The sequence below is a fragment of the Caloenas nicobarica genome, chromosome 4, assembly GCF_036013445.1.
Source record: "Caloenas nicobarica isolate bCalNic1 chromosome 4, bCalNic1.hap1, whole genome shotgun sequence".
Classification (NCBI taxonomy): Eukaryota; Metazoa; Chordata; class Aves; order Columbiformes; family Columbidae; genus Caloenas; species Caloenas nicobarica.
Window position 1 is genome coordinate 26,954,416 of NC_088248.1, and position 26,442 is coordinate 26,980,857.

The following is a 26,442-nucleotide window of genomic DNA, read 5'->3' on the forward strand; positions in this document are numbered from 1 at the left end:
AGCTGAAAAACGGAAGTCTCGGAAACTGTGTTGGACTTGAATGAAGTGTGTTCTCTTCCTGTCCAAAATGGAAGTATATTTTAAAAAGTCCCTTTGAATTAGAATTGCTGTCCCTCAATTTTTTAATTGGAATTCCTTACCAATGTCAGCCAGTAGTACCTAAAAATGATTGGTTTGTGAAATAGCTTTGTAAATTGTCACTCAGCCTAGAAAAACAGCAGTGGTGTTCAGATGTGATTTGCATGTTTTCTGTTGTTTTGTGTGATACTTTTTTTTCGTTTGTGCAACAATGATGCATGAGACAATTGTGTAAGATGAAATTGGTGTGCTACCCTAATTCTACACAACTGAGGAGTAAAGAACAGAATGACACTTCATTTCTCCTCACGAAATGAATTCAGAGGCTAAGACTGAGATGTTTTGATGCTCATCTGTTCCAAACTTACACTCCCTTCCTGATGTTTAGGTCTTTCCTGTTGCTAAACCAAAACAAATAAACAAATGAGGTGTTTAAGCCGTTTAGCTTTAGATAGTGTATATTCCCCAGTGCTCTTATCAAGCCTCCTTTGCTTTCACACATTAGTGAATGGTCCTTATGGGGAACTTCTCTACTGGATCAGTTCAGCTGCAGGCGAATGTAGCCATTTGGAGGCTTTCTGCTCCTCCTCTGCTGTGAGGGTTCTCTTTTCTCTCTGAATTCTCTGCTGACTTAAGAGTGTGCTTGCTTATATCTGTAACAGCCAGCTGAGGGTGAACTCTGAATCTGGTCAGATATGATCAATGGAAACAGGATTTTTTTTTTTCTTTTAATGCTGAATTGAGTTTAATAGATTGTTGGTTCCCTCCTGTTTGTTTTTTTTAATACCTCTTGATAAAAGTTATATTTAGAATAATGTAGATTTTCTTTTGTACAAAGCTTGTGTCAGTGTTTGTTTTGAAAAGAATTTACTTACCATTACAGCAATAACTCTAAACCCTTTTGTCACCTGTGGCCCTATTTTAGTAAGAATAAAAATCACAACTACCTGAAGTTCTTCCAATCACGTTGTAATATATTGTTTTTTACTATTGCAGAAGAAAACTTACCAAAACAAGTTGATGATTTGGGAAGTCAGTTTACAGAGATTTTCATTAAACAGCAAGAAAATGTCACACTCTTGTTGACTCTTGTGGAGGTGAGTGACAGTATCATACTTGAAATGCTGACGAACATGTAGTACTGTACAGGGAGGTTATCTTAATGGATAAAGCTTTGTTTTTGTCTTTCTAGTGAAGGCTATGTCAAATCTACATTTTTTTCTTTGACACAGTGAATGTGGGGTTAGAGGTAACTAAAGACTATGACCTGGATGAAGGCCATTGGTGCAGCTTTTAATGTAGAGTAACATTGAAAGTGGTTTAGATATTTCATTACAAACAGTAAAGATTATTGCTCCATAAATAACAACTTCTGTCACTTGTGCAAGGATAATTTTCCAGATGATCATTAAATGGTAATGAGAAGGTAATGTCTGAGATGCAGTTTGAGTAGAAAGGGTGACTGCTTTTCATCAGCCTAAGTTCAACTCATCTACCAACAGTTTTATATTCAAGGAATGCCTCTTGATTGTTAGCTGTTACAAGTTTTCTTTCCAAAGTAAGAATATTATTGTTTGACAAAAAAAAAAGCAACATGATTTTTTGTTTTCCTGGTAGTCCATCTTCAGTAAAAAGATGATGTTCTGCTCTTCCCATATGGAACTTATGTCATGCTCTCAGCAGTATCAAACATTTGTCAGTATTTCTGAGGCTTAATACCTGAATGCTGAATTTCAGCCTCAGTAGAAATATGTAGTCTGGGATTAGTGAGTTAGTGAAATGATCTTTCTGAAACTTCTGTTTGTGGCTGAACATCCTATAAAACCACTTTGTATGAAAGGTTGCCTTATAAATATACTCCTGACATTCAAAAATGCAATACATATTTTTGGAAAATCCAGGATATACTTGACTGATATATCTGTTACAGAAAATCCAGGATATACTTAATGGATGTATCTGTTACAAGTTAGCCTTATTCTGCAGCAGGATTCTAACTATTGATCCAAATCTGAGATCTGCAAGTTTCAAACAGCAAACATGGGTCCTCAAGATAGGTGACACCTATAGGTGGAGCTGTGTGACTGTTGAAGCTAGCTTGGTGTGCAACTGCACACGGAAGTGTCTTTTCATAAAGATGTATACAGTGTTTTGCAGAACTGGAAGCTTTCAATGTGTTTTGTGTTATGTTGTTTTTTCTCTGCACATGCTATGCATTAGTCCAGCATCCTCTTTGCTAACAATATTGTGCCATTGAGGGTTTGTACTGTACAAGAGTCAGCTTTAGAAAAAGCTTTATAAACCATCTAGCTTGTTTGGAAATGGAAAATTTATTAGTTACCACCTGTCTGCAGCAGTGAGAGTTCAGCTGTGTATCCTGGCCAGAGCTGAGGTAAGTAAGATGCTGAGGAAGGGGATGACATTCAGTTTTCACTTGGAACAGGGTTAAAATAAGACTACTTGTTAGTGTTGTGCTGGTTTGCTTCAAGCTGATGCTTTAAACCCAGCAGGATTAGAAGTACAGAAAGCTCTGTGAAGTGACTCAGTTGAGATGTGGGTCCAGTTACCAACTGTTGAATGAGCTTGAGCTGACCTAGGGAGTCCAAAGGTTTGGTGGTGGTGGTCAATCTGTCCATGGACTCATTAGTGCTTGAATTTTCTCTTCCCGATAAGACCAAATTTTAACAGAGAAGCTGCTGTTACAGTTTGGGAATAGGAAGAAGATACAAAAAGGCTCACTTTTTTTTACCTCTTGGATTTCTAGGTAATATGGGCTTATCCCTGGAGGATTGGACTAGCTGGTTTTTGTTAAAAAAAAAAAAAAAGCTAGGAAAGCTATCCTGGAGGAAAGGAAACTGCTGGGAGTTCTCATTGCTGATCATGAAATAGAAGGAACCATGGAATATGATAGCTTTTTGAGTTGCTGGCCATGTGCTGGAATAGGATTGATGAAGAAACAGACAAGAGATGAAATTCCTTATTTGTTTGGTGTCTATTCATAACTGGTGTCTAGAAGAGAAAGTTGAATACTGAGGAATTTAATGTACTCCTCTCTACCTCTGCAGGAATTTGATTTCCATGTTCGTTGGCCTGGAGTGAAACTACTTACATCTCTCTTAAAGCAGCAAGGGCCTCAGGTGCAGCAGATAATTCTTGTCAGCCCTATGGGTAAGTGATTGATTTTATTCCTGATAAACTTGAAGCTGGAAACTCAGCAAACATCATGGCGGAGGGCTAGAGGAGGCTTGAGCAAGGTGTTTTAAAGACATCCAGCATGAAAAAGCTGCACTGTCTTTATGCTCTTTTTTTTAAAAAAATGCGTTTCTTACAGGTGTTTCCAGACTCATGGATTTACTAGCAGACTCTAGGGAAGTTATAAGAAATGATGTAAGTACAGAAGAAAGGCAGTTTATCCTCTTAATAGTAACTGTCAATTGAATTGTTTAGTACTTGTGCAGAATTTGCATTAAGTTAAATGAATGCATGTGAAGAAATCATTGTGGTTGCTCATTGGGAGCATTTCATTCTCCAGTGGAGTTGGGTGGCTTTTGGATGTCTCATCACAATTCACTTAATGAAGGCAAACCGTTACTGTATGTGCAATGCCAACATTGACCCTTGTGTAGGGTTTTCCTAGTGTGTTAGCTGATCTTTGTCTTGGTGTTCTGTCAGGCTCACTTCAGTTCTTCCTTTTTACTCATCAGATGGCAAAATGCTCTAAGTACTACAGAAGAGATGAGGTGCTTTACAACTTCCCTCTTTCTTCTGTACAGCCACTTAGCAGTCTTTTTACTGTGCTTCTATTGTGAAGTGCAGTGAGGCGTGAGGGAACTATTGCACGGTGTCCACAGTTGATTTTGTTACATGTGCTGAATTGCAAGGTGTGCAGTTCTGTCCTGTGATTCTGGCCAAAGGTTATGCTGCTGACTTAGCATCCTTTTAAGAGCTGTGACTTGTGAAAAGCAATTTAGTTCTAGTAAAACTAAGTTTAATTTTTTCTCTCCCCACCTTGTCAAGGGAGTCTTGTTGTTACAGCAATTGACAAAAAGTAATGCAGCCATACAGAAGATTGTTGCCTTTGAAAACGCCTTTGAGAGACTTCTGGATATCATAACAGAAGAAGGAAACAGTGATGGAGGTACACAGAAGTCCAAGACTTTTTTCATACTCCTGTGCTTCTGTATGAACTATTAGGTGACAGTGTTTACAGGCTGATGTTAGTATGCAATTGGAGCTAGGTCAATGGGTAAATGGGTGGAAGGATTAAAACACAGCCTGGTTGTACTGAAACAAGCAAAACCAGACTGAGTAACTAGGGAAGGTTTCAATATCTTTTGAAAACTACCCTTGAGATACTTAATTAAAACATCACTTAATTTCTCTGGGCATGTGAGTGTGAGTTTGTGTTTCTGCTTGGCTTATGTCTGTGAATGTATATACTTTGAACAGTAGTGTCAGATATGTGTATGCTGCACTTGCCACTTACAGAGTTAATCATCTGCATTCCTCCTGCAAGATCCTTGGATGCTTGGAGTGGCAGGAAGTAACAGCTTGCAGAGTTTCTTCCGCCTTGCTAATAACTTCAGTTTTCCGATCAGCTCCTTGCCAAATCATTTACCTGTTGGAGTTAAAAAAAAAAAAAAAAAAAAAAAAGCTAGTGATGCAGCACTTAGGTGCCTCTTGTTTTTTAGTGACACATTATCCCTTTACCACTAATCATAGTTGGCTACAGGATCTATTTCAATAAAAAGACCTTTCTCTGGGCTGCAGGAGCAGTTCACGTAATGCTTCTCTCCCAGCTGAATTATTCCAGGTATGTTGACATGGAAGGATTATGCGAATCTTTGAATCAAAGGTGCTATTTTTAGGCAGCTAATAGTTTTGGGAGACTTGGTATGTAAATTCCTAAGTACTAAGAGGTCTCTGCTTCTCCCGTTCTACATGTCCCGTCTTCTTCTCTGCAGCCCGCCGAAGGCTGGATTACCAGCTGTGGCTTTGCAGCAGGAGTGGGAAGGGGGAAATGTGACAGCTGGTCTCCATTTGTTCTCCTGCTCCAAAGTCTGGCACTGCCTGTGTGTTTTCAGAAGCACAAGGAGTAAATCTTTATCCTTTTTGTAGATTCTAGATTTAGAGGCATCCCAGCAGTATCAGAAGCAGGCTGCCTTTATTCATGTTGTCTTCTGGACTGTGTTGTCCGAGCATTTTTTTCTTCACAGAGTACATAGTTGATTCCTATGTGTAGTTCTTTTTCAGGACAGATAACCTGAGGGAGGGGAAAAAAAGCTGTCGCAAGTCCAAGGAGTTGAGTTTGAATTGGCTTGTTGTATGGGCTATTTTTAGGAATTATTTCTCTACCAAAAAAGTCAAAAAGTAGTTTTGAAATGAGTTTAATATTTAGACAGTGATTAAAGATAACAAATGTGTAATCCAGTAAGAATTGCTGCATTTGAATCACGATGCAGCATAAGAGGAGCTTTATTTTAAGCATTAAAATACAAAGAGACAGTAGTGTAGCCTGACTATGAAGTAGTTATACTTCAAGACACAAAGTGATTGTGAGCTTTTGTTTGAAGTTCTTCCCATTCCTACCCAATTAATTCATACAAAATGTATATTCTTTGGAAATAAGATTTTTTTTGCTTCAGACTTGTGGAAGAACTACAATTGTGGTTTCCTTGGAAATACGCTTGATCAACATTGATACATTTAATTTAGAGTGGCCTTTGATTATTTTCACATGCATGAGGTTTACAGTTCTAGGGCCAAATCTACTGTTTGTAAAAACAAAGAGTTCAGAAATGCGTGCTCTGTTCCATCTAGAACATACTTTGTGCATGGAGAAGCTAGTTAGTTTTCGAGGTGTCATGTTTTGATTAATCTTTTATTTTTCTCTCACCAGGAATAGTAGTGGAAGACTGTCTCCTCCTATTACAAAACTTGTTGAAGAATAATAATTCCAATCAGAATTTCTTCAAAGAAGGTTCATACATTCAGCGTATGAAGCCTTGGTTTGAAGTTGGAGATGACAACTGTGGGTGGTCTGCACAGAAAGTAACCAATCTTCATCTAATGCTGCAGGTAACACTCTTAAACTAACTCTTAAGTACCCATGTCAGGACTTTTCCACCTCTCTTGCAATGAAGAATAAGTACAATGTAACACTTAACTGTGAAATCTGTATGTTGTCTTGAGCTCAGTATTAGCTACTGACATTCATGAGAGATACTACTTTCAGCACAAATACTATTTCCAAATTGTGAATTTGTAATAGCTGGCATATCACATAACTTCATTTCATGTAACTTAAGAAGTAACAGTGATTTAAGTTCATAATTAGAGGGGTTCTATATAAAGAATCTGCCTGTATGAATTCATGTATGCCTGTGGTGCATGAACAGAGTTCCAGTAGCTGTCTTTGCTGTGGGTTCATAATTATTGATTGTTGGGCATCTTCCATTCTGCTCACCCCTCCAAAAAATGAAATGTTTTCCTGTTCTATGGTACTTCGTGTGGAAACTGAAGATCAATGATGAAGGTAGTTTCTCACTTCTGAAACGCAGTTCTGACAAATGGTAAGCCAAATAATAAAATAGTTACAGCTTAATTTCTTATCATTTTGTTGCAACATTTGCAATGGATTCAGATATTTGAAGACTTTAGAGGGTTTCACTAAACTCAAAATCCAATGGCTACGCATAGTAATGAGATGAACGTGCTGTTTAATTGTTTATGTCCATTTTTAGGAGCAATTCCATTTCATGGCTAAACTGCAAATGGACTGACTTGTTTCATTCTGCATTTCAGAAGATCTCGGGCTCTCTTGACACAGAAACATTTATTTTTTCTAGCTTGTGCGGGTACTCGTGTCTCCCACGAATCCTCCTGGTGCCACCAGCAGCTGTCAGAAGGCGATGTTTCACTGTGGGCTGTTACAGCAGCTGTGCACAATCCTGATGGCAACTGGAGTTCCTGCTGATATCCTGACAGAAGTAAGAGGGAGCAAATAGATGTAGGGACAGGGGCAACTAAATGGATATGGCAGAGGCATACTGAAATAATCATATTTGCCAAGAATTTATTTCAGATGGCAGAGATATCAGTTTCCTGTGTGGGCAACATCAATGTAAGATAGTATTTTCTGTGATATTTTGCAACCAGAAGGTATTCAGATTTGTTTACTTTTTTTCCTGTTGGATTTTAGCATATTGCAGAGGGGCTGAATTAATTAATGTTTTTCACTGGTTTTGTGTAGGTGGTGTATTATTATTATTTATTTGGGTTTGTTACTTTTTTTTCCTGAGGGAGTCTAGAAGTATTCTGACTTGGCAGGTTTCCAATGATGAGACACTTCTGGCTTCTGTAATAGAAAGCCTCACCAGCAATTTAGGATAAGGTGTTTTTCCCCTTGATAAAATGATCTACTTCAAGTGTAGACCAGTTCCTTTAGCGTGGCCTCCATTTCAATGTGTTTATCTCTTAAAAGATGAGTTGCAGATGTTTCACCTTTTTTCGACTTCTCTAAAATGTCCAGTTTAACTGGCTGTCATAGCAGAACTGATCTGACATAAAAAGAGTTGGAGGTAACTGGGTATGATAGAGCTGTCTGAGCTTTCTGTCCCTTAACCTTTGCTCAGCATGCTTCACAGCTGTTAGCTGCTTGGATTTCATTTCAAATGGTTTTATGGAATAAATCTGTGCTGAGATGTGGTATGTATTTTTTGATATCAAGCTGTCAGGGTGATCTTGAATAATTTTGAGTGATCTAGGTAGTAGATTGTGGCTCACATCTAACTACATTTATTTTTTCTGCCCTTTCTGTAGACCATTAATACTGTATCAGAGGTCATTCGAGGATGCCAAATGAATCAAGACTACTTTGCCTCTGTAAATGCACCTTCTAATCCACCAAGGTAGAGGAAGAAAAGTATTTAACTGTGTTAGGTAATGATGTATTGGTGTGGACAATGGCAGTCTAATGCAAAGGATTGTTTAAGTTCAGAGTCTGTAATTATGATATGGAGCCAACAGGTTCAACTTCACATTGGATATGTTAGTTACAGCAAGAACGTTGTGAGGTGTGTTTCCACAGAGATGAGGCCTAGAACTGATGGGTTTTTTTATATTATGTGGTACCTGAAAAGTGAACGAGCAATAGCTGAGAAATTCCTGGATGAGGATGAGCTGCCACTATCAGCCAGAGGACAGTTGACAAAAAGATTGAGGCAAGGAAATCAGGCAGGTAATTGATGTTTGCTCAGACTGGGGAACAGCAAGTGTTACCTTAATGAAAACTTAAACTCAACATTTGAATATGAAGGTGAGGGTAGAAGAAGAGCATTCTGTATTACAAGTTGCTAGTGGTTTTATGAGGCATCCTCTATGATATTACTGAAGCTAGCAGGGAACTCAGTGTGAAACGGGAATATTGCTGGGGAACAGTGGCTCGCTGCAGTCATGGATAATCTACTGGTTTGTGTTTCGACTAACTGAAAAGCTTTGGCATTAAAATAAAAGGCTTTATTGAAGTGTGTGAAATGGCAATAGATGGAGTAGGCAAAAGTCTTTTTGTTTACCTGGAGAATACACTCTAAATTGTCGATGTGCAGTTGTCTTCATACACAACTTTGTCCTAATGATCTTGCTTTCCTTTCCTTTCCAAACAGGCCTGCAATTGTAGTGCTGTTGATGTCCATGGTAAATGAAAGGCAGCCTTTTGTGCTACGTTGTGCTGTTCTCTACTGTTTCCAGTGCTTTTTATACAAAAACCAAAAAGGACAAGGAGAGATTGTTTCAACGCTTCTGCCATCTACTATTGATGGTATGCAGAACTAACACCTCTGCAGTGAGTTGTGAACTAGCACAAATGTTTAATGCATCAAGTGATATCTTCTGCAAAATTATTTACCTGCAATTGAGTGTCAGATCCAAGCAAGATGATTTGGCTTATGATTTCCCTAAGTCTTCACGAGTTCTGTTTTTCTGGGTTTTAACAGTATGCTTACATCTTAAATATTTTGCTGGTTTTGTGTCTTGTTTTAATCTCACTTGGAACTCTTTACCATTCTGGTAGCTACAGGTAACTCTGTCTCAGCTGGTCAGCTGCTTTGTGGGGGCCTCTTTTCCACGGACTCTCTCTCAAACTGGTGTGCCGCTGTGGCCCTGGCCCATGCCTTACAGGAAAATGCAACTCTGAAAGAACAGCTCCTGAGAGTTCAGCTTGCAACGAGTATCGGCAACCCGCCAGTGTCACTGCTGCAGCAGTGCACCAACATACTCTCGCAGGTACGGCACTGACTGCTCCCGGCTTTGGGATAAAACTCTGGGTATCCAGGAAAAATGCTGCTCTTGTTGCAGATGCATCACAGGAAGATGCGAGTGCTAGCTTAATGAGAAGGAGGATTCTCTCCCCTGATGAGAGTTCTTAAGCTTTGCTTAAAGCACCATATGCTTGAGGGGGAGGAGAAAAACGGCAAATGTTGCTTTTTCATGAGTGATTGCTGCTTGATGTTGTCTACTCTCAGCAGGCAGAGGGTCCTAAAGCATCTATAATTAAACTTGGTTTAAAAGACAAGGCAAACTGGCAGGATCCCCAGTCACATTTTGTTGCTGAAGAAGTGCCTGGTTAGTATTTAGTCTGTAACTGCTAACTTGTAACATTTTGAAAATACCAGGCTCTCATGTGTTGATTGTTTTTGGTTTTGCTATTTAAAGCTAAGAGATTTTTTTTACCTTTTTGGGTGTGTTAATGCTTGGCTTTGCAAATGCCAAGTGATTAAACTTTGTATCCTAGACCACACTTTCTTGTGATGTGCACTTCCATTATGCATACTTTTACCCTGAATGGTTGTAATGATAAGGAGCTACTGTAACTCTGGCAGTGATTAGACTTTCCTGCAATTAAGAATAAAGGCAGAATTCTTGTATTTTGAATTCATTCATGTGACTTTTCATCCACTTTACCTGAAAACAAACAGTATGCTTTTGTATCCTTTTCCTGGCATTTTTGCTGACAGTAAATTTGAGTCAGTAAAACTGACTGTGGCTCTTTAGCCTTAAAAACTACAAGGGACTCAGACTTTGAGGGGACATTTCTGAAATGTGTTCCACTTAAAAGTTCTTAAATAATGCGTGTGTAACTTACAGGGTGATAAGATCGACAGACGGGTATGTATGTTTTCAGCACGGCTTTGGCATTTTCTTGCCAAAAGCAGACCTTTTCTTCTTGTCTTGGGTTTTGCTGGGGAGGTGTTCTTTAACAGCTTTTTGATGTGTTTCCACTTACGGCTTTGTGTTGCACTTGGGTTTGGGTTTTTTCCTAGCGTAAAAAGCTCTTTCTGTTTCTCCAGGGGATTCTCTGGGGATACTCCACAAAACTATGAGATAAATATCTTGGGTAGGATGGGTGCTTTCTTTCCAGTGCGGCAGACTCATTCACCATCTGTTCACCTAACAGATGCACTTTCTTGTAAGAAAAATTAAAACTTTTAGAAATACTGTTTTCCCAGACTGGCCTGTAGCAAACAGCTGACACAATCTAAAGTAGGAACATGGTGATTATTTCCTGACTGCTAAAAGAAAAACTGTTGTTAAACCTGTGTTCCAACCACTTTATATGTTCTCCTTACCAGCAAAAAGTTTTAACCTTGGAGCTACTAGTTGTGAATAGCAAGGGATCTCATTACTAGCAAGTGACCCCTGAAGTGAGTTGTTAGGGTTTCAGGCTGTGTTACTTGAAGTGCTGCTAAGTTGGTTATCAGCAGCAGAAAAAGCAATTCTGAAATACCGCTGCTGTGTCTGCTGTATTTACCACATTTATCACAGTTGTCCTGAGGGATGGTGTTATTGTTCTCAGTCCTAAATTGTTAGAGCAGCAGCCATGGGGAGCTGTCATCTATCTCAGTAGGGGTTATTGTGCAATGTCTAGGAAATAGCTGTGTGGTGGTTTTTGTGTTGTTGTGTGTTGTTTGTTTTTTTTTTTTTTCTGAGGGTGTTTTGGTCTGTGTGGAAAAGCTTAAGCAGAACTTGTTAGTTTGACCACAAAATAGCATGTGCTTGAGAATAAATGTGGTGTGCAATTGCTTCCGGCAGACAACATGTGCTGTAAATGCTAGGTAGCACACGCAAAAGCAACTGCGCGTTTCTGACAAGATTTTAATAAGTGACACTTCTACCAGTGTCTCCTAAGAAGTATGAGGTGTGGCAATGTGATGTAAGGCAAGACTGCCAGTTACAGCAGTTATTCCTAGTGTGTATGAACTGGCTCAATGTCAGGATGATAAGAGCCACTATTTGTAAATGTAAATGAAGGGAAAGGGATTTCTAGTGCTGCTTGTTTGTTTTATTTGAAGCAAGCATTTATTTTTGTTCAGTTAGAGAAGAATTGACTCTATCTTTTGATGAACAGCATTAAGTTGCTGTGACTGAGGTCTCTGCACAGATGATGGATGTCATAGCCATGTTGTTGGTAATTAGTCTGAACTCTTACACTTGGGCTGATTCTGGTCCCTCCAAGTAACTTCCATCTGTGTCAGAAGAGTGGAAGCAATGTTGCATGGGTGGTTACTGTTGGTTAAATGCAGACTGTCAGCAATTAAACTGCTTAAGTCTAACATAAGTCTGTCATTTATAGAAAGAGGAGCATGGTAGAATTGGTCAAGCCCAGTGGCCTGTTCTCAGATTTGCTAGAGAGATTAAGGCTGAACATAGGTTGAGGGACATAGTCATCCCTTCAGAGCAGAAGGGCTGGGGAAAGCAATTTGCAGGAGTTTTCAACCAGTCTGAGGTGTGAGGAGCAATGAATGGGGGGAAAAAGGGCAGTTTCTCTGACCACTGCATAATGGTACTTGTAGGTGGGGTCAAGCTGCAAGTGTGGAGGATGAATGCTCCATCCATCCAGTGGACACAAGGACACTCCATCCTCTAGTGCTGTGTCAGGGTCATGTTCCCCCAAAGAGGTTTCTGTGGCAGGATAAGTTACATAGTTGGCAGTATCAGGAGGCTGTTACTGCATCTGATCTGGAAGTAATTTAGGCAGAATTGGTGTGGTGCTTTTACATAGCTCTTGTGCTAAAGGAGTGTGGAGTCTGTGATTTCCAGGGTCCCTTTCAACCTAAGTGACCCTGTAGTTATGTGAGATGGCAATGACGAAGAAAATTGCCTGTCTAGAGGCTTCAGTATAGCAAGAAGGGCCTGTGTGGTCAGCAGGTTCTTTAGCTAAGTTGTTTGACAAGACAATATTATTGCCGTTCACTACAGCAGTGTGGTGTGGCAGATGATTTCCCGTATGAGCTTGAAAGACCTCTGATTTGTGACCTTGTGTCCTAATTTATGCTTCACCTGAAGACTGGAGTGTGAACACAGTCCTTGGCCTTAGTTTGTGGATAATAAAAAGTGGTGAGACAGCTCTTTTAGTATCCTGTCTTGCTTTTGTGGGTAAACCTGCTATATGATAGTGACTATCTCTTAAACATATCTTGTCATTAGATTGTCTTGGAAATAAATGTCACCTCATGAGTAGAGACTTGAAAGTGCTGTGTTGCATACAATTAATGAACTATTTACCAAGTATGAAGTGGGTAGGGGAAATACACAATGGTGATGGGGAAAGCTAAAGGAGCCAGTTGCGGGGGAAGAGAATACAGTTTGGGGACTGTGCAACTTGCAGTGAGGTCTAGATCAGTGGAAACCAGTTGTGGCATGTAGCAGCAAGGAAGATAATCTGTGTTTATACAACATCATGGCAGGATCACAACAAAGCTGCAGACAAACATACAGCAAGAACTGAACAACGATTGCTAGTATGGCATGTAGTACTTACAGTGAAACGTATCAGGCAGGTGCTGTGCAATTTGTGGTGATGGCTGTATTCTCTGTGGTTCTGACACAGTTTATTTGGGTCTCTGGCAGTAATGAGGATGGTCACAAAGAAAAAGGGACAGAAGCTCCATTTCCTATGTGTGCAGCATTAGAGGTGGCTACCACAGTCTCAATATCTGTCATCTGTGTTCTACTCCTTTAAGGAGATGGCTTCATCTTGGTGATGGTGGTATACTGCAGCAAATCACAGCAACTCAAAAGGAAGTCCTTGAAGGCAGTCTCTTCAGGGCTAGGTATTGTCTTCCAGAGTTGCTGGACTCAGTTCTTGCCTGTTCTGTGGTCTGCAGGGGTAGCTGGGAGCCTGCCAGACTGCTGCTTGCTGGACAGCTGCTTACTGGCTATTTCAATGGAAAACTGGCTTATTCAAAGACCGTAGGGGGTGTTGGTGGGTTTTTTTAATGCTTCTCTAAATTTAAAAACAACACTGCCTTCAGCTCTAAAGCACAGGGGTTACCAGAGGCATGGATGGAAATTCAATGTCTCAAGCGCAGAGACCTCTCCAGCAGAGACTCTCTGCTGTTGATTAATACCTCTCTTTTGCCACTGTCTTGATTTATGTGACTGCTCATTCCAGTGTATTTTCTTGCCTTCCTTTTGAAGATATCCCAGCAGTTCCATAAGCCTCTTCCTGCCTTCAAGACTTCACTTTATCTTCCAGTTACTTTACCTGGTTTATTAGATGCATGTGTAAAATTTAATTTTTCCATATAGGGAACATTTTCCTTGGTTGCCTTCTGAACATTGACTGTTGGAAGAGATGTATGCCTGTCTAGAATGCTGCTGTGCCCACAGTACCTGCAGCAAAGACAAGGGGGACAGAATTGAAAAGGCAGTCAGTTTTTAGATAAAAGCTCATTTTCCCTAGTTAACAAAAACAAATACTGCAGTTAACATTCTTCTTGCTGGCTTAATGTGCTGATTGTCTGAATCAAAAGCCACTTGAGTATTATCTTTCTTTACTTAGAAAATAATAATGGGAGCACATGGCAATTTTTAGTCAGCAGGGGAAGTCCTAGTGATGCATCTCTTTTTATAGGGAATCCTTACCTGGCTTAATTTGTGCCTTGTTACTTCTTTACTGGTGTTGTGTGTATGTTATTTCATGTTACCCTAGTATTATAAATGCAAAACTAATTTGTTATGATTTTTGTATCAGTGCTGATTTGCATTGAGTCACTTTTCACATCTGTGTTGCTTGTTTTGCTCTGAAAAGTTAAGTATGGATGATTTAATACTTGCTTCATCAAAGCACTTAAGCTGTGTTCAGTATAACTAACAAATGGGTATTTTGAAAGACATGACTTGTGGTTTTTATAATGAGGTGAAAGTGTGTGAGTTTTGAACCTGTACAGCTTGTTGGTTTGGGGGTTTTTGTTTTGATTTGTTTGTTGGTTTGGTTGTGTTTTGGGTTTGGTTGGTTGGTTTTTTTAGTTCTGTACTGTGGAAATATAATGATGGAGGGGTTTATTCTTTTCAGGGCAGCAAAGTACAGACCAGGGTTGGACTACTGATGTTGCTTTGCACTTGGCTAAGCAACTGCTCAATTGCTGTTACACACTTCCTTCACAATCCAGCCAATGTACCTTTTGTATCCTTGACCTGCTTGCAGAGTAGAACTGCTTGCCTAGAAATTACTTGGATTATTCATGTTCAAGTCACATGTTCATTTAGATCAGTTTGCAGGGATGCTGCATGACACAGAAAGAAAATGCATTGGGGCAAGAGATACAATCAGCTATTTGTGTATGCTGACCTATCTTTAAGATGTGCATGTAACAAAGAACAGTGGAAAGCAATGTCATTCTGCCAGTATGTTTTTTATTGTGACAAGCCCATTTATATTTTTAGTGTGACTTATGCTGACACCCAAGAGATAGGAAGAATGCTTCCTATTTCTGTTGAAGCTTATTTCTAATGCTTGCTTTTCAGGAAAAGATCTGACTAAAGTACACAAGGCTAAACTGACACCGTATCTAAACTGAAAGCTTGTTTTGGAACAACTATCTATCTTAGGTTAAGCAGACAGTTTATGAGAAAAGAAGCTTCAGGGAAAACAGGAGCTAGCTTTCTGAGGATTCCATCAACTACTTTGCCCACTTGCTAATTAAGCTTGGTTTTACATGTGAAAATAATTTTAATTGGGAATTTATATAGAGACAAGTGTGTTATATGTATTGTGCTTATGAAATATCTCAAATACCCTTAACAAGAGCTCTAGCTCACAGGTCAGATAGCTGAAAACCTTGGAGAAGAGGAGCAGCTCGTCCAAGGCCTGTGTGCACTTTTGCTTGGCATTTCTATCTACTATAATGACAATTCTCTTGAAAATTACAGGAAGTAAGTATGGTGTAGAAATAAGAGGATGGTAGGGAAAGGTTCTGTGAATGGCAGATGGTGGTTTAAGAGGCTTTTAACTGAGGCGATGCAATCAACAATATTTGGTTGAATCATAGAATAGTCTGGGTTGGAAGGGACCTTCAAAGCTCATCCTTCCAACAAACCCCCTGCCATGAGCAGGGACATCTTCAACCAGATCAGGTTGCTCAGAGCCCAGCCTGGCCTGAGATGGGGCATCTACCACCTTTCTGGGCAACCTGGGCTGGTATTTTACCACCCGCATTGTAAAAAATTTATTTCTGTTTTTTGAATATTTTCTATGCATGTTCCTTATGGGATACAGAATAACTGATCCATGGCTAGCTAGGCAAAGCAGGTGGTTGTTTTGCACAGGTCCTCCTAACCTGCATATTCTTGAGCTCAGAACAGATGCAAGTGGCACACCAAGGAAAATTGCATCTTGAATGTAAAGCATCTAGTGTGGTTAAAACTTGAGACAGATAATTAGTCATAACTGGAAAAACCACCTTCAGGGAAGATTGGGTTTGCTTCTTTTCAGCTGTTACACTGTGATTGATTTATCTGTTCCTTTTAGGGAGAAGCTGAAACAGCTGATTGAGAAGAGAATTGGAAGAGAGAACTTCATTGAGAAGCTTGGCTTTATTAGCAAACATGAACTTTATTCCAGAGCTGCTCAAAAACCACAGCCTAGTTTTTCTAGCCCAGACCACATGATGTTTGATCATGAATTTACCAAACTTGTAAAGGAATTGGAAGGTGAAATGTTATGCTCATTTCTGTAGTTTGTGATGAACTGATGACTGAACTACCAAATGCGCTTAATTGTAACGCTGTTAAAAGTAGTGTGATGATACTAAAACGGAATATTCTGAAATACGTGTTACAGTAATAGCTTTAAGTGATCATAAACCCAAGCTCACAGTTGAAGTATTTAGTAAAAATACTAAATAGATCTCTTCATATTCTTAAGTGAAATGATTCTTGATACATGCTGTGAGTTATCGCACTGTGTCCAAGAGGTGTATTTACCTCTGCTCATACAGAGACTAAAGTATTGAGCACATATGATGGTCATAGGAGCTTGATTCATGTATGTATGCAATATAGGTATCTGCTGTTTCTAACTGATTCATTAAGAAAAATTACAAATGTTGAATTTTCTGGCCTGTTAGAAAACAATAGGGACTTTATTTACTGGTTTTTGTCCTTCACAAAAGAGAGAGATGTTAAGGATGATGGCAACCTAAACTCGTACTGTTTATCATTATAATATTGCCCAATTTATGTCAGTCCAGAGAAGGAAAAAAAACTTGAAGCAGCAACAGTAAAGATGGTTTTCCCCAATCATATTTCATCTGCATATTGTCCTTGTAGTCTTAAGTCTTTCACTTGGTCAACAGCTGTAGGGGAGCCCTCATGCAAGTGAAACATAGCTTTTTTGAGAGAAAGGACTAAAAACACCCTTTTGCTTTTATGAAACTGTGTAAAGCAGAAAGTGTGCAAAGCTTGCTATTAAAAAATATTATTTCCAATTTTCTTAAACCTGTTTGTGACAACTACTTTTTCAAAAGTGCAGGTTGAGTTTCTAATGCCCTGAACTCAGTTAAATTGTGAGACTATTTTGAGGACAAAAGCGATATGTGAACTAGGCTTTAGCTGGCAAACTGTTTTTGACAGGTGTCATAAGTAAAGCTATTTACAAGTCCAGTGAGGAAGATAAAAAGGAGGAGGAGGTCAAGAAGACACTGGAACAGCATGACAACATTGTGACTCACTACAAAAAAGTCATTAGAGAGCAGGTAAGAGGAAGTTACACTGTACATGTGCATCTAGAACTTGTTTGTTCTGGCTTTTGGAGGCACTGCAGGGCTGTTTGATACCCGACGTTCCAAAACAAGTAATAAGAAATCTAGCAATGCAGAAACAATTATAAAAACACTTAAGCCAAGAATTTCTGGCTCAACTGAAATGTCAGTGTTTAGAATAATGGTTAAGTTTAATTCTTTTCCTGGGGTACATCAACTCTTTCCTGTATTTAAGTCTGTCTTTTCAAATGAGGAACTGCAGTAGTTGCAGCCTTTCAAAAAAAGATGTAATTCTTCTATGATCTCACCTTTGAAAAGATGACAGGTAAAATGTGGCTGAATGAAGAAATGAAGTTCGTCAATGAAGCCTGGGTATACTTGCTGTGGTTAGACTCTCAAATCTTTTTCTTCCCAAACAGTAGTTAACTTGTTTTGTTGCCACAGCTTAGAGCGCAAAGCTAATTAACTTAGCTAATGGGGAGCTGAAGCAGGTGTTTGTAGTTCAGGGATATGGAATAGACACAAAATATAGCAGTAGATGAGGAATTAAGGGACGCTTTTCAACCTCCAGTGAGGCTTTAAATACTCTTGAAGTGGAGCAAATGTGTTGAGGCTTCAGTGTGATGAAGAAAAATTACAATTGTCAAGATTTCATCTATTTCCTTTTTTTTTTTTTCTCCTTCTGCTGTCCCTGCTAAAGGGATGCTGGAGCTTTCTTTTGAAAGATTTGGAAGGCATTGGTCTGGTGTGACAGGCTGCTTCTGTTTCTCCCTGCCTTTTTTCCTAGAAATAGCTATCTCGGTTTGCATGAGACTTTTCTGTTCATCTCTCACAGGTAACACTGGCAGTGTCATGAACCGGTAGTGTGTACTGGTGGTGTAAAGGTTTTTCTGTTCTTTCCTTCCTGATGTTGTTGCATTCAAAAGTATTATTACTCAAAGTGCCTTTTGTTTTTCTTTTCACAGGACCAGGAGCTCGAAGAATTAAAACAACAAATTAACACTTTAAAATCTCAAAATGAACAGCTCCAAGCAACAGTTACACAGCAAGTGTCACAGATCCAGCAGCATAAGGACCAATATAATCTCCTTAAAGTACAGCTAGGTAGGCTTTAGAAAGAATAATAAAAAAAAAAAATCTTTCCAGTGCTAAAGTTATTGTGTAATTTATGGCAAGCTACAGAACAGCTCCAGCAGACAACCTTCTGTCACTTCAGGCTTGCTGTTGTATCTTCTGTAGCATATGCAAACTTGCAAGAGAGATAAAACACACTTTATGCAAGGTGATGTGAGTATTGCAAACAATTTTGTTTAAGCATCAGACTTGCTTCATTTCCTACAAATACTAGGTTTTGCTTTAAGTGCCTTGACACTACAGAGTAAAGCATGGGAATAACTGAAAGGACAGCTTGAAAAAATGTGAGTTAACTTGTTCTTGCTTTGTGCTCAAGTTTTGCATTTCTTGAAATAAGAGGTCAGTTTTCTGCAAGATCCGTTTAAGCACATGAGCTAGGGTCTCTCTGCTGTGTAAGCCTGTGCACTGGTAAAACAGGCACCTGAAGAAGACTACTATAGACCAGACAGGTCACTTAAATAGACACATGGAAATACTGGGATTAGTAACAGCTTCTGACCTGATGCTGATGTCACGACAGGTGCCTGGTGAAGGGTAAGAGCTGAAGCTTGCTGTAGTAACTGTTGGCTGCCAGGGAGCGGCTGGTAGAGGCTTTCTACAGCTTTGTTTCATAAGTTAGTCCAAAATAGTCATTGCCTGTTCAGACTTGGAGGGTGAACAGATGAGCCATGTTCTTTGCTGAAGTTTGGATCTGTGAATGAAAGCATGAATTAGGGAAGAACTGTCGTATGACAAGGTGTGCAATATGAGGCCTGTTACTGTCATTAGAGAGACTGCTAACTGAATGTTTAAATCAGGACAGTATATTCATGTTATTTTGAGGTCAAGATGCCTGATAAGCTGTATATGACATGATTTCAAAAAGTAATTCTATCTTTGGAATTTTTTACGATTAAAAGAGGTAAGGAAACAATTGTCCTTCTTGTATTGAATGATCTGTCTATAAACTTACTTTGGATGAACTGAATTACTAAACCAACACACAGACACAGCCACATACTTGAAGGAATGGTAAATTAGAAGTCTTTGAACTTTTGATAAATAATTTTTAAACACTCTGCTTTGGTTCTTGAGTTAGAATGGCCTGTATTGCCCTGTGGGGTGGGAGGAGGCCAGTCAATAAATACTTTGTGTTTGAAGCCAACTTCAAAATGATGTTCGTGTTTGACCTTTGTTATAAACTCTGTCTTTTAGGAAAGGACACTCAGCATCATAATTCCCATGGTGATACGTTTCAGATGAACGGCATTCAGACAGAAGAAGTGAGCAAATTGAAAGAGGAGTTGGAGGAATGGAAAACTAAGCATGAACTGCTGCAAGGACAGTTAAGGGAAAAAGATTCCGTGATTGAAAAATTAGTAAGTGCTGTCTCAGAAGAATTTGGTGTGGCTTCAGTTCCTGTTTTCAGTTGTAGTTTGCTGCAAGCTGTGTAAGTCCTCATTATGGTGGCAGTCAAGCAATCATAACTGCATTCTGATAACAGGAGCTATGGTGAGAGAGGGTTTGAGCAGAGCCTTTTCTGCTTCACATTGTTCCCACGAGTACTTTGTGCAGTTGCCCTGTTGTACTATAGAATCTGTGTTGTTTAGTGTGTTTTGGGTGGGGAAAAAATGGTAGGTGTCTCCTAGGAGCTTACGGGGGGTGATGCCTAAGACATACTTAGGGTGGCCTGCATTTGGCCTCCTTGTCAAAATGCAGGATGATGCATGCTGCTTTGATTTTGTGTGTGTGTGTGTCTTATGCATTTGAATTGGTGAAAGATGTTTTCACATCCACTTTACAAGAGACTATCCAGCTGCTCTGTTGTAATTGGAAAGCTTTATGATGTGGATTTCTTATCCTTTTTGCACCTTGTCTACTGGGAACTTTAAATATAGTCATGTTGTCAGAACACAGTTTGTGTCTGGTTCTATGGCTGATTCTCCTGTTGCTATTGCAGAAGTCTTCACATTTGGAAGTGGGAACAGAGCAGTCTTCACAGACCAGCAAATCTGGTGGCTTGGAGCACAACAATGAGCTACAGAAGGTGAACTTGTGGTATTTTAGCAAAGCTGCAGTGAACAGTGGTAGCTGGGGATGGGAAGGGAGCTTTGTCAGGCTTCAGGGAGGAGCATGGATTCCTGAGCATGTTGATGTTTTTAATGGTGTATGTTTATGTGGTGACGGTAATAATCTTGGAGCATGAAGATTATGCATCCAAAAATGAATTAGTTGCTTTTGCTAAGCCAGTTTGAGCCAGCCAAAGACACATGAACTGATGCTTTGGTCTTGCAATACTGTTCACCCATTGGAAAACATACTTTTAAATGTTGAATGAAAGCTTCCAGGTATTAGATGTACCCCATAGAGTAAATGTTTAAATATCTGAAGGTTCAATAATCTAAGGCAGCTGTGGCTCAAATAATACTGTGATTAGGAAACTAATAATGCCTGGGCTGATAAGTCATAATGTGTTTCTGCACCAAGAATAAATATGGTAGAGGATGCTAATGGAAATGCTAGCGGTGTGAAACACCTTTATACACCTGTCCAAGGCTCAGACAGGTGGCTTAGTTGAGCATTCTACAGAAGAGAGTTTGTAAGACCAGGGTGGAAAATAGTGCTTGTTGCTGACTAATTTTGGCTTCTAGAGAAATGGTTGCTGTGCTCTTATTGAGAGAGAAAGATACAGCTTCCCTCTCATGTATGCTAGTAGGAAGCAGTTGGTCTGGTAGCAATTAACTTAAAAAATTAATGTGAATAACTACCTTGTTTTATCAAATTAACTTAAGTATGTTTCTTCTTTGTTCCCCAAAGGAACTGGAAAGGCTCAGGAGTCAGATACAACTACAGTCTGCAGAAATCTCTCAACTTCAGACTGAGAATCAAAAGCTACAAGTAATGGTAGTAGTGAAAACTTGCTTGTTTTCTCTTTGGGGACTAAATCTTGAAGGCTTTGCTTTCCTGCTTAGGCTGTCTGTAGCTACTATTTTAAAAATGCACATCAGCAAGTGATTCCAACAGTGTTTTAAATGAAGGAACATGTTACCTAGATAAATCCTTCATGAGGAAAGAGGGGAACTTGCAGTGAAGTTAGTGCTCTGTGAGGCCATTGGTCTATGGTATTTTTAAACAAAGGAATACCAACTATTCAGTGTTTCAAGCTTACACCTTAATCAAAGGTAATAGTCCCCCATGAGAGACAAATGCATGATATCATGTATTTTAGAGGGATCATTATTATTCTAAACAGCTGAGGATACTAATTTGAAAGTTGATATACAGCTGAATGGCAAATAGTAGGTACATCTGTCTATGCAGACCTCCAAATGCTTCAGAACTTTGAGCCTTAGAGAATAACTAAATGTGATTCTGTCCTCAAAACCAGCGGATGGCATTAGACAGTGAATGTTCATCTAGAGCACTTAAACAGCGAGTTGCATGAAAACATTAGAGACATTTCCACTGCAGAGCTGACAGAGCTGCAGGAGCACAGGTCATGCAAACAATAAGTGATGATTGGTGTTCAAGCAGAATGAGAGTAGCTCCTGTGTGCCCTGCTTGACAGCTCTGCTATAATAAAGACAGGGTAGCTGGTCTGTGGTGGCTGGACTCACTTAGGCTCTTGCTTGTGGCTGGCTTGTTCTGACTTGTACACAGAGTTCTAATTTCGGCATTGTGAGAAAGAGGACTTGTGCCAGATAAAACATGAAATGTTTAATGTACAGATCATCTGAGAGAGGAAGGCTTTTAAAACCTCCATCATCTAAAGTCTCAGCTGCTCTAAGATGCCATTGCACATATGTTGGCTATTTATGCTCATGGGGCAAAGGCCTGTTCAACTGCTTCATGCTGCTGCCAGTTGTCAGGCCACTTAACTGCCATCCTGCAGACTGCCTACCTTTCCTAGAACTTTGACTTGAACGTGTATAACTGGAGAAGCAACTCATGCCATATTGCAGTTTTAGCTGAAAGACAACTGCCACAGTTTGGAAATAGCAAGTTTGGGTAGGGCTGGCTGAGACTAAGCTATTGCTTTTTTTAGTAGTCACATAGAAAATTTGGATGTTTAGCCTAATTAAAAAATCTTTGGCATGTAGGAAGTATTTGAGTGAAAGCCGGTGGCCTGTAAAAGACAGGATCTGCTGAGAAGGGTGGGGGGACGTCCCTATACAGTGCAGCTTCTGTGAAATAGGGGATGCATATTGTGTTTGCCTTTTTGTGTGCATGTGCATATGTGTTTGAGACCCCAGGAAGCACAGATCTGTTCCCTGATGCCTTGCAGTGCAGGAGATATATAACTATCACATCTTGGCTATGCTGTAAGAAGAAGATATGTTTTTAAATTCTACAACTGACTGTAGTGTCTTAGCTTGCTGTCATTGTATGTGTGGCATTCAGTGCTCTGATACCGAACTTCTCCACAGAATGCAACTGCAGATCCTGTGTTAGGACACAGCAGTGCAACAGCAGCACAGAACTCTGAATGGAAGGGACGACTTGAGCAAGAAATAAAAGAATTGAAGGTTGGTATTGGATCACCAAATTAAGTCACTTGATACTCAGCCTTCAGTGGGGACTTCTACAATAGGAAAGGCTTTGGATATAAGTGGTTTGTTTCTTCAGCATCCTAGGTGTTTCAGGTTATGGAAGGGAAACTGGATGTGTCTCTTCCATTTTTTTCACTTGGGAAATGTCTGCCTTTAAATAGCTGGTAAGGAGAGCCTAGGAAATAGCTTTACTCTGACATGAGCAATCCAGTTTGGCTGGGAGGAAGGTAGCCACTGTTTAAGACTTCTATCTACCTTACTCCTGGTTGGTAATAAGGGGTGTTTGGGTAAGGAAGTGTATAGGAGCAAAGCCACAGGGTGCTTGGTGGAGCTGGAGCTGTTGCAAGTAGTGTATGGAACGTGTTGGTAGGAAACAAGGTTTCAGCTGTTCCTGTGCTTATGGTGTAATTTGGTGTGGGATTTTTTTTTCCTGTTGCCAGAGTGAAGTCAAAGCCCTTTCTGAGGAAAAAGCATCACTAAAAGAGCACCTGGATTCATCCAGTAGTACAGTTGCTATATTGCAAGATGAGAAAAGTAAACTTCAGCAAGAAGTTGCAGAATCAAAGAAAGAACAGGATGACCTTCTGGTGCTTTTGGCTGACCAGGATCAGAAACTATCTGCACTGAAGATCAAATTGAAAGATCTTGGTGTACCGGTAAGCAGAACAATGGATCAAGTGAGTTCTCAGGTTTGTGGCAGGGCTGAGTGGGCTGGGTATGGTAGTAGTTGATCCAGTACATCTGGCGAGGCATCTTTCTATGAGTAGGGGGCTGTTGAATCTATCAGAATTGCTTTCTGAACTTATATTGGCATTCATCAGTAAAAGATGATTACTGTTTCTTGAAAGCAGTGTTGAGTTAGGGATGTTGAGAGGTACTTGCCAAACTCCTGTGATGAAAGCTACTTGTCATGTGTGTCTGGAATGATACCTGACCATGTGCCTGGGCTTGCTGCTGCCAACTAGAAAGTAGATCATGGCCATGTTCTAATCCTAAAGGATGGTTCCACAGATAATACAAGTCATAACTAAAAAGCTTTAGTCTTAAGCAGTGCTGCGAACTGTCAGGGCAGTTTCTGGGAGCCTTGTCTTATGGGCAGTTTTTTTCAAGAATCCTTGTGACTCACATCTGAAAGTGTGACTGCAAGATGGACATAACCAACTGTTGTGCTGCAGTTACTGTGACTGAACCCCAGGCTAGAGCCTGGGCTTCCTGTCAGGAGACAGTAATTCTGTCCTTTATGCAGTTCTTCGTAAAGGAAGGATTACATCTTGGTAGTTAACAGTTATCTGTTTAGCTTCAGCTGCATTGATAGGGTTTTACAGAGTCTGCAGTGGGTGGAGGCATTATTTGTATTTTAAAATATTTGTACCAAGTATAGATCATCGAAGTGTAGACAAGGAGTCTTTGAATCCATCAACTTCTAAATGAATTAAATAGGGAGAAAGTACCCCAGGAAACATTAGCAGCTTCACTCGTGGCATTGCAAAGCACTGGACAGATATGTTTTCTTCCTCAAGCTATTTGGTCACAAATGTTGGTTTTAGTTCATGCAACTCTGGGAAACTGAAATGTGTGTGAAGAAACTTGTTCAAATTTACAGGGCAGAACTGATGGTGCTCAACAGAGGCTGCTGTTTGCAGTAGTCAGCCATCCTTAGCAGAGAAGTTAAACTGTGTGACAATACAAGGTGACAGTTGCCTTTATTAAGTGCTAATACTGATACAGCATGATAATCTGAGGTTAGTTTTAAGTTTATTTTCAGTCCCTCAGCATTTGTCTTGCCTTCAAAAGGTTGGATCAGACTAAGGGACGTTACTGCTCACAACAGATCTTTCTTAATTTCAGGTTGAAGATGAAGATGACATTGAATCTGGAGATCAAGGGGATGAAGATGAGGATGGGGATGAAGAGGAACAAGACTAGAATGCTTGTGTGTGTTACCATGAAAACTAGATTGCATTGCTATTGGGGAAAAAAATCTATTATTGGTATACAAAGCAAAACATCTGCTTATGAGAAGCAGATGGGAAAATGACAACTGTGGGACTGGTTATAAGTTACTGAAGTGTTTGAAAACAATTCATATTAGGTAAAGCCAACAAAAATCACTGTTTAAGTTACACATGAGTCTCCCAAATTGTACCTGTTTAGAAGTTGCTTTAGACACTGTTTAGAGCATGGAGATGGCAATGTTGCTGCCTCAGTCATTGACAAAAGTCCTGTCCATTTGTCTATGGTTTTAACTTTCTAGGACTCTTAACATAATTAAGTACAACAGTATAATTGCCTCTGCCTTCAGCATGGAGCTTCAATGTAATTTGTGGCTTGTTTGAAAGAGCAGTGGCAAGGTGGAAGGGTTGGTGGTGGCTGCAGTGTGCGTTGGCCGCTGTGTCGGCCTCTGGGCTGGTTCTCCAGGCATGAAGGGACCTGCACAGCCTGGAGTGCCTCAACACCCGATACAGCTGCATTTGGAACCTCCTGGAGGGAACCACAATGCTGTGCTAATAATGTGGAAGAGGTTTCAAGGAAACCTGCGCAAGGTAGGTAGTGTTTTTAAGAACAGTCTCTTTGGAAAAACAAAGTCCAATACACTCTTTCTAAAGATCTAATGTACTACCAAGTCAGCATAAAAATAAGTAAAAATCTTGTTGACTACTTCAGTAAGGAAATGAAAGCTACTATGATTTATATAACTTATTGGCTCTTGACAAGTGAATAAAAGATGAAGTTTTAAAAGAAACTGAATACAGTAAATGCATCAACTTCATTTTTTGGTAATAAAAATAGGTATGTCCATTTAGTACTCATTTAATTATCTTGTCCTGTTTTAATAATGTATTTTAATACACATGTAGAATTGTCTAAAATCCAGTCTACAGTGGCAGATGAAGGTAATAATATACCATGTACTGGAGGTTCTCATCACATGGATATACAGGGATGCTGGTTCAGTTTTTGCATTTTTCAACAATGTAGACTTCAGTAGCTGCTTAACTTCCTTAGAGTTTGTTGGGTTTTTTATACAATAATTCCTTAAATGATAATTTGAGAAAGACCAAGAAGGAAAGACTTCATAGAAGTCACCTTACACACTAAGTGTGTGTCTAATATGAAATCATTGGAAGGAGTAGTTCAAATAAGCTCTGCTCTTGACCTTGTTCCTTAGGCATATTTTTGTGGAATTGGGGAGAAAAGGGCAAGGATGAGAAGCAATGGTAGAAGAGGAGCTGAAATAGTATGTGAGTAGTGTGAGGGACTTACATAGCAGAAGGCCTAGTTCTTATCTTCAATGTGACTTGCTTTCTGCCGAACATTGCACGTGAACAAGGAGATGTGAGCAAACAGTTCACAGGTGTTGCCTGTCCACCTTCTCTTTTTCTGTGCAAAATCCAAGAATGAGGGCAGAAGCATGCAGACTCCAGAGGGCTCTTCTAGATGGCTTTGCCATGTTTGTTTATGTAGCAAGAGTTGCAGATTGAGTACTTTGATTCTGAGGCAGTATTTTTTTTTTAAGGCAAGAGATGCATGCACTAAAAAAACCCAAAACAAAACAAACAAAAACCAACAACAACAAAAAAAACCCCAAACACAACAACAAAAACCAACAACAACAAACAACCCCAAAACCAACCAACTAAACAAAGAAAAAACCAACAAAA

General features: G+C 39.7%; 1 protein-coding gene across 5 annotated transcripts in view; it reads left to right on the forward strand.

Moving 5' to 3' along the window:
• Window positions 1–25,558, forward strand: part of USO1 (USO1 vesicle transport factor) — a 42,778-nt gene extending 17,220 nt beyond the window's left edge. For 3 of the 5 annotated variants that reach the window (XM_065634446.1, XM_065634442.1, XM_065634443.1), the window contains 21 exons: window positions 1,075–1,175; window positions 3,144–3,246; window positions 3,410–3,465; window positions 4,096–4,216; window positions 5,978–6,156; window positions 6,927–7,067; window positions 7,900–7,988; window positions 8,742–8,896; window positions 9,149–9,360; window positions 10,222–10,242; window positions 14,432–14,542; window positions 15,173–15,291; window positions 15,887–16,068; window positions 16,990–17,111; window positions 18,083–18,221; window positions 19,446–19,609; window positions 20,191–20,277; window positions 21,048–21,134; window positions 22,658–22,756; window positions 23,221–23,436; window positions 24,629–25,558. In XM_065634446.1, coding sequence (XP_065490518.1) covers window positions 1,075–1,175; window positions 3,144–3,246; window positions 3,410–3,465; window positions 4,096–4,216; window positions 5,978–6,156; window positions 6,927–7,067; window positions 7,900–7,988; window positions 8,742–8,896; window positions 9,149–9,360; window positions 10,222–10,242; window positions 14,432–14,542; window positions 15,173–15,291; window positions 15,887–16,068; window positions 16,990–17,111; window positions 18,083–18,221; window positions 19,446–19,609; window positions 20,191–20,277; window positions 21,048–21,134; window positions 22,658–22,756; window positions 23,221–23,436; window positions 24,629–24,706 — 2,582 coding nt within the window. In that variant the 3' untranslated portion in view covers window positions 24,707–25,558. The remainder of the gene's footprint in view (window positions 1–1,074; window positions 1,176–3,143; window positions 3,247–3,409; window positions 3,466–4,095; window positions 4,217–5,977; window positions 6,157–6,926; window positions 7,068–7,899; window positions 7,989–8,741; window positions 8,897–9,148; window positions 9,361–10,221; window positions 10,243–14,431; window positions 14,543–15,172; window positions 15,292–15,886; window positions 16,069–16,989; window positions 17,112–18,082; window positions 18,222–19,445; window positions 19,610–20,190; window positions 20,278–21,047; window positions 21,135–22,657; window positions 22,757–23,220; window positions 23,437–24,628) is intronic. The other 2 variants (XM_065634444.1, XM_065634445.1) reach the window with 1 other exon arrangement.
• The last annotated feature ends 884 nt before the right edge of the window (window positions 25,559–26,442 follow it).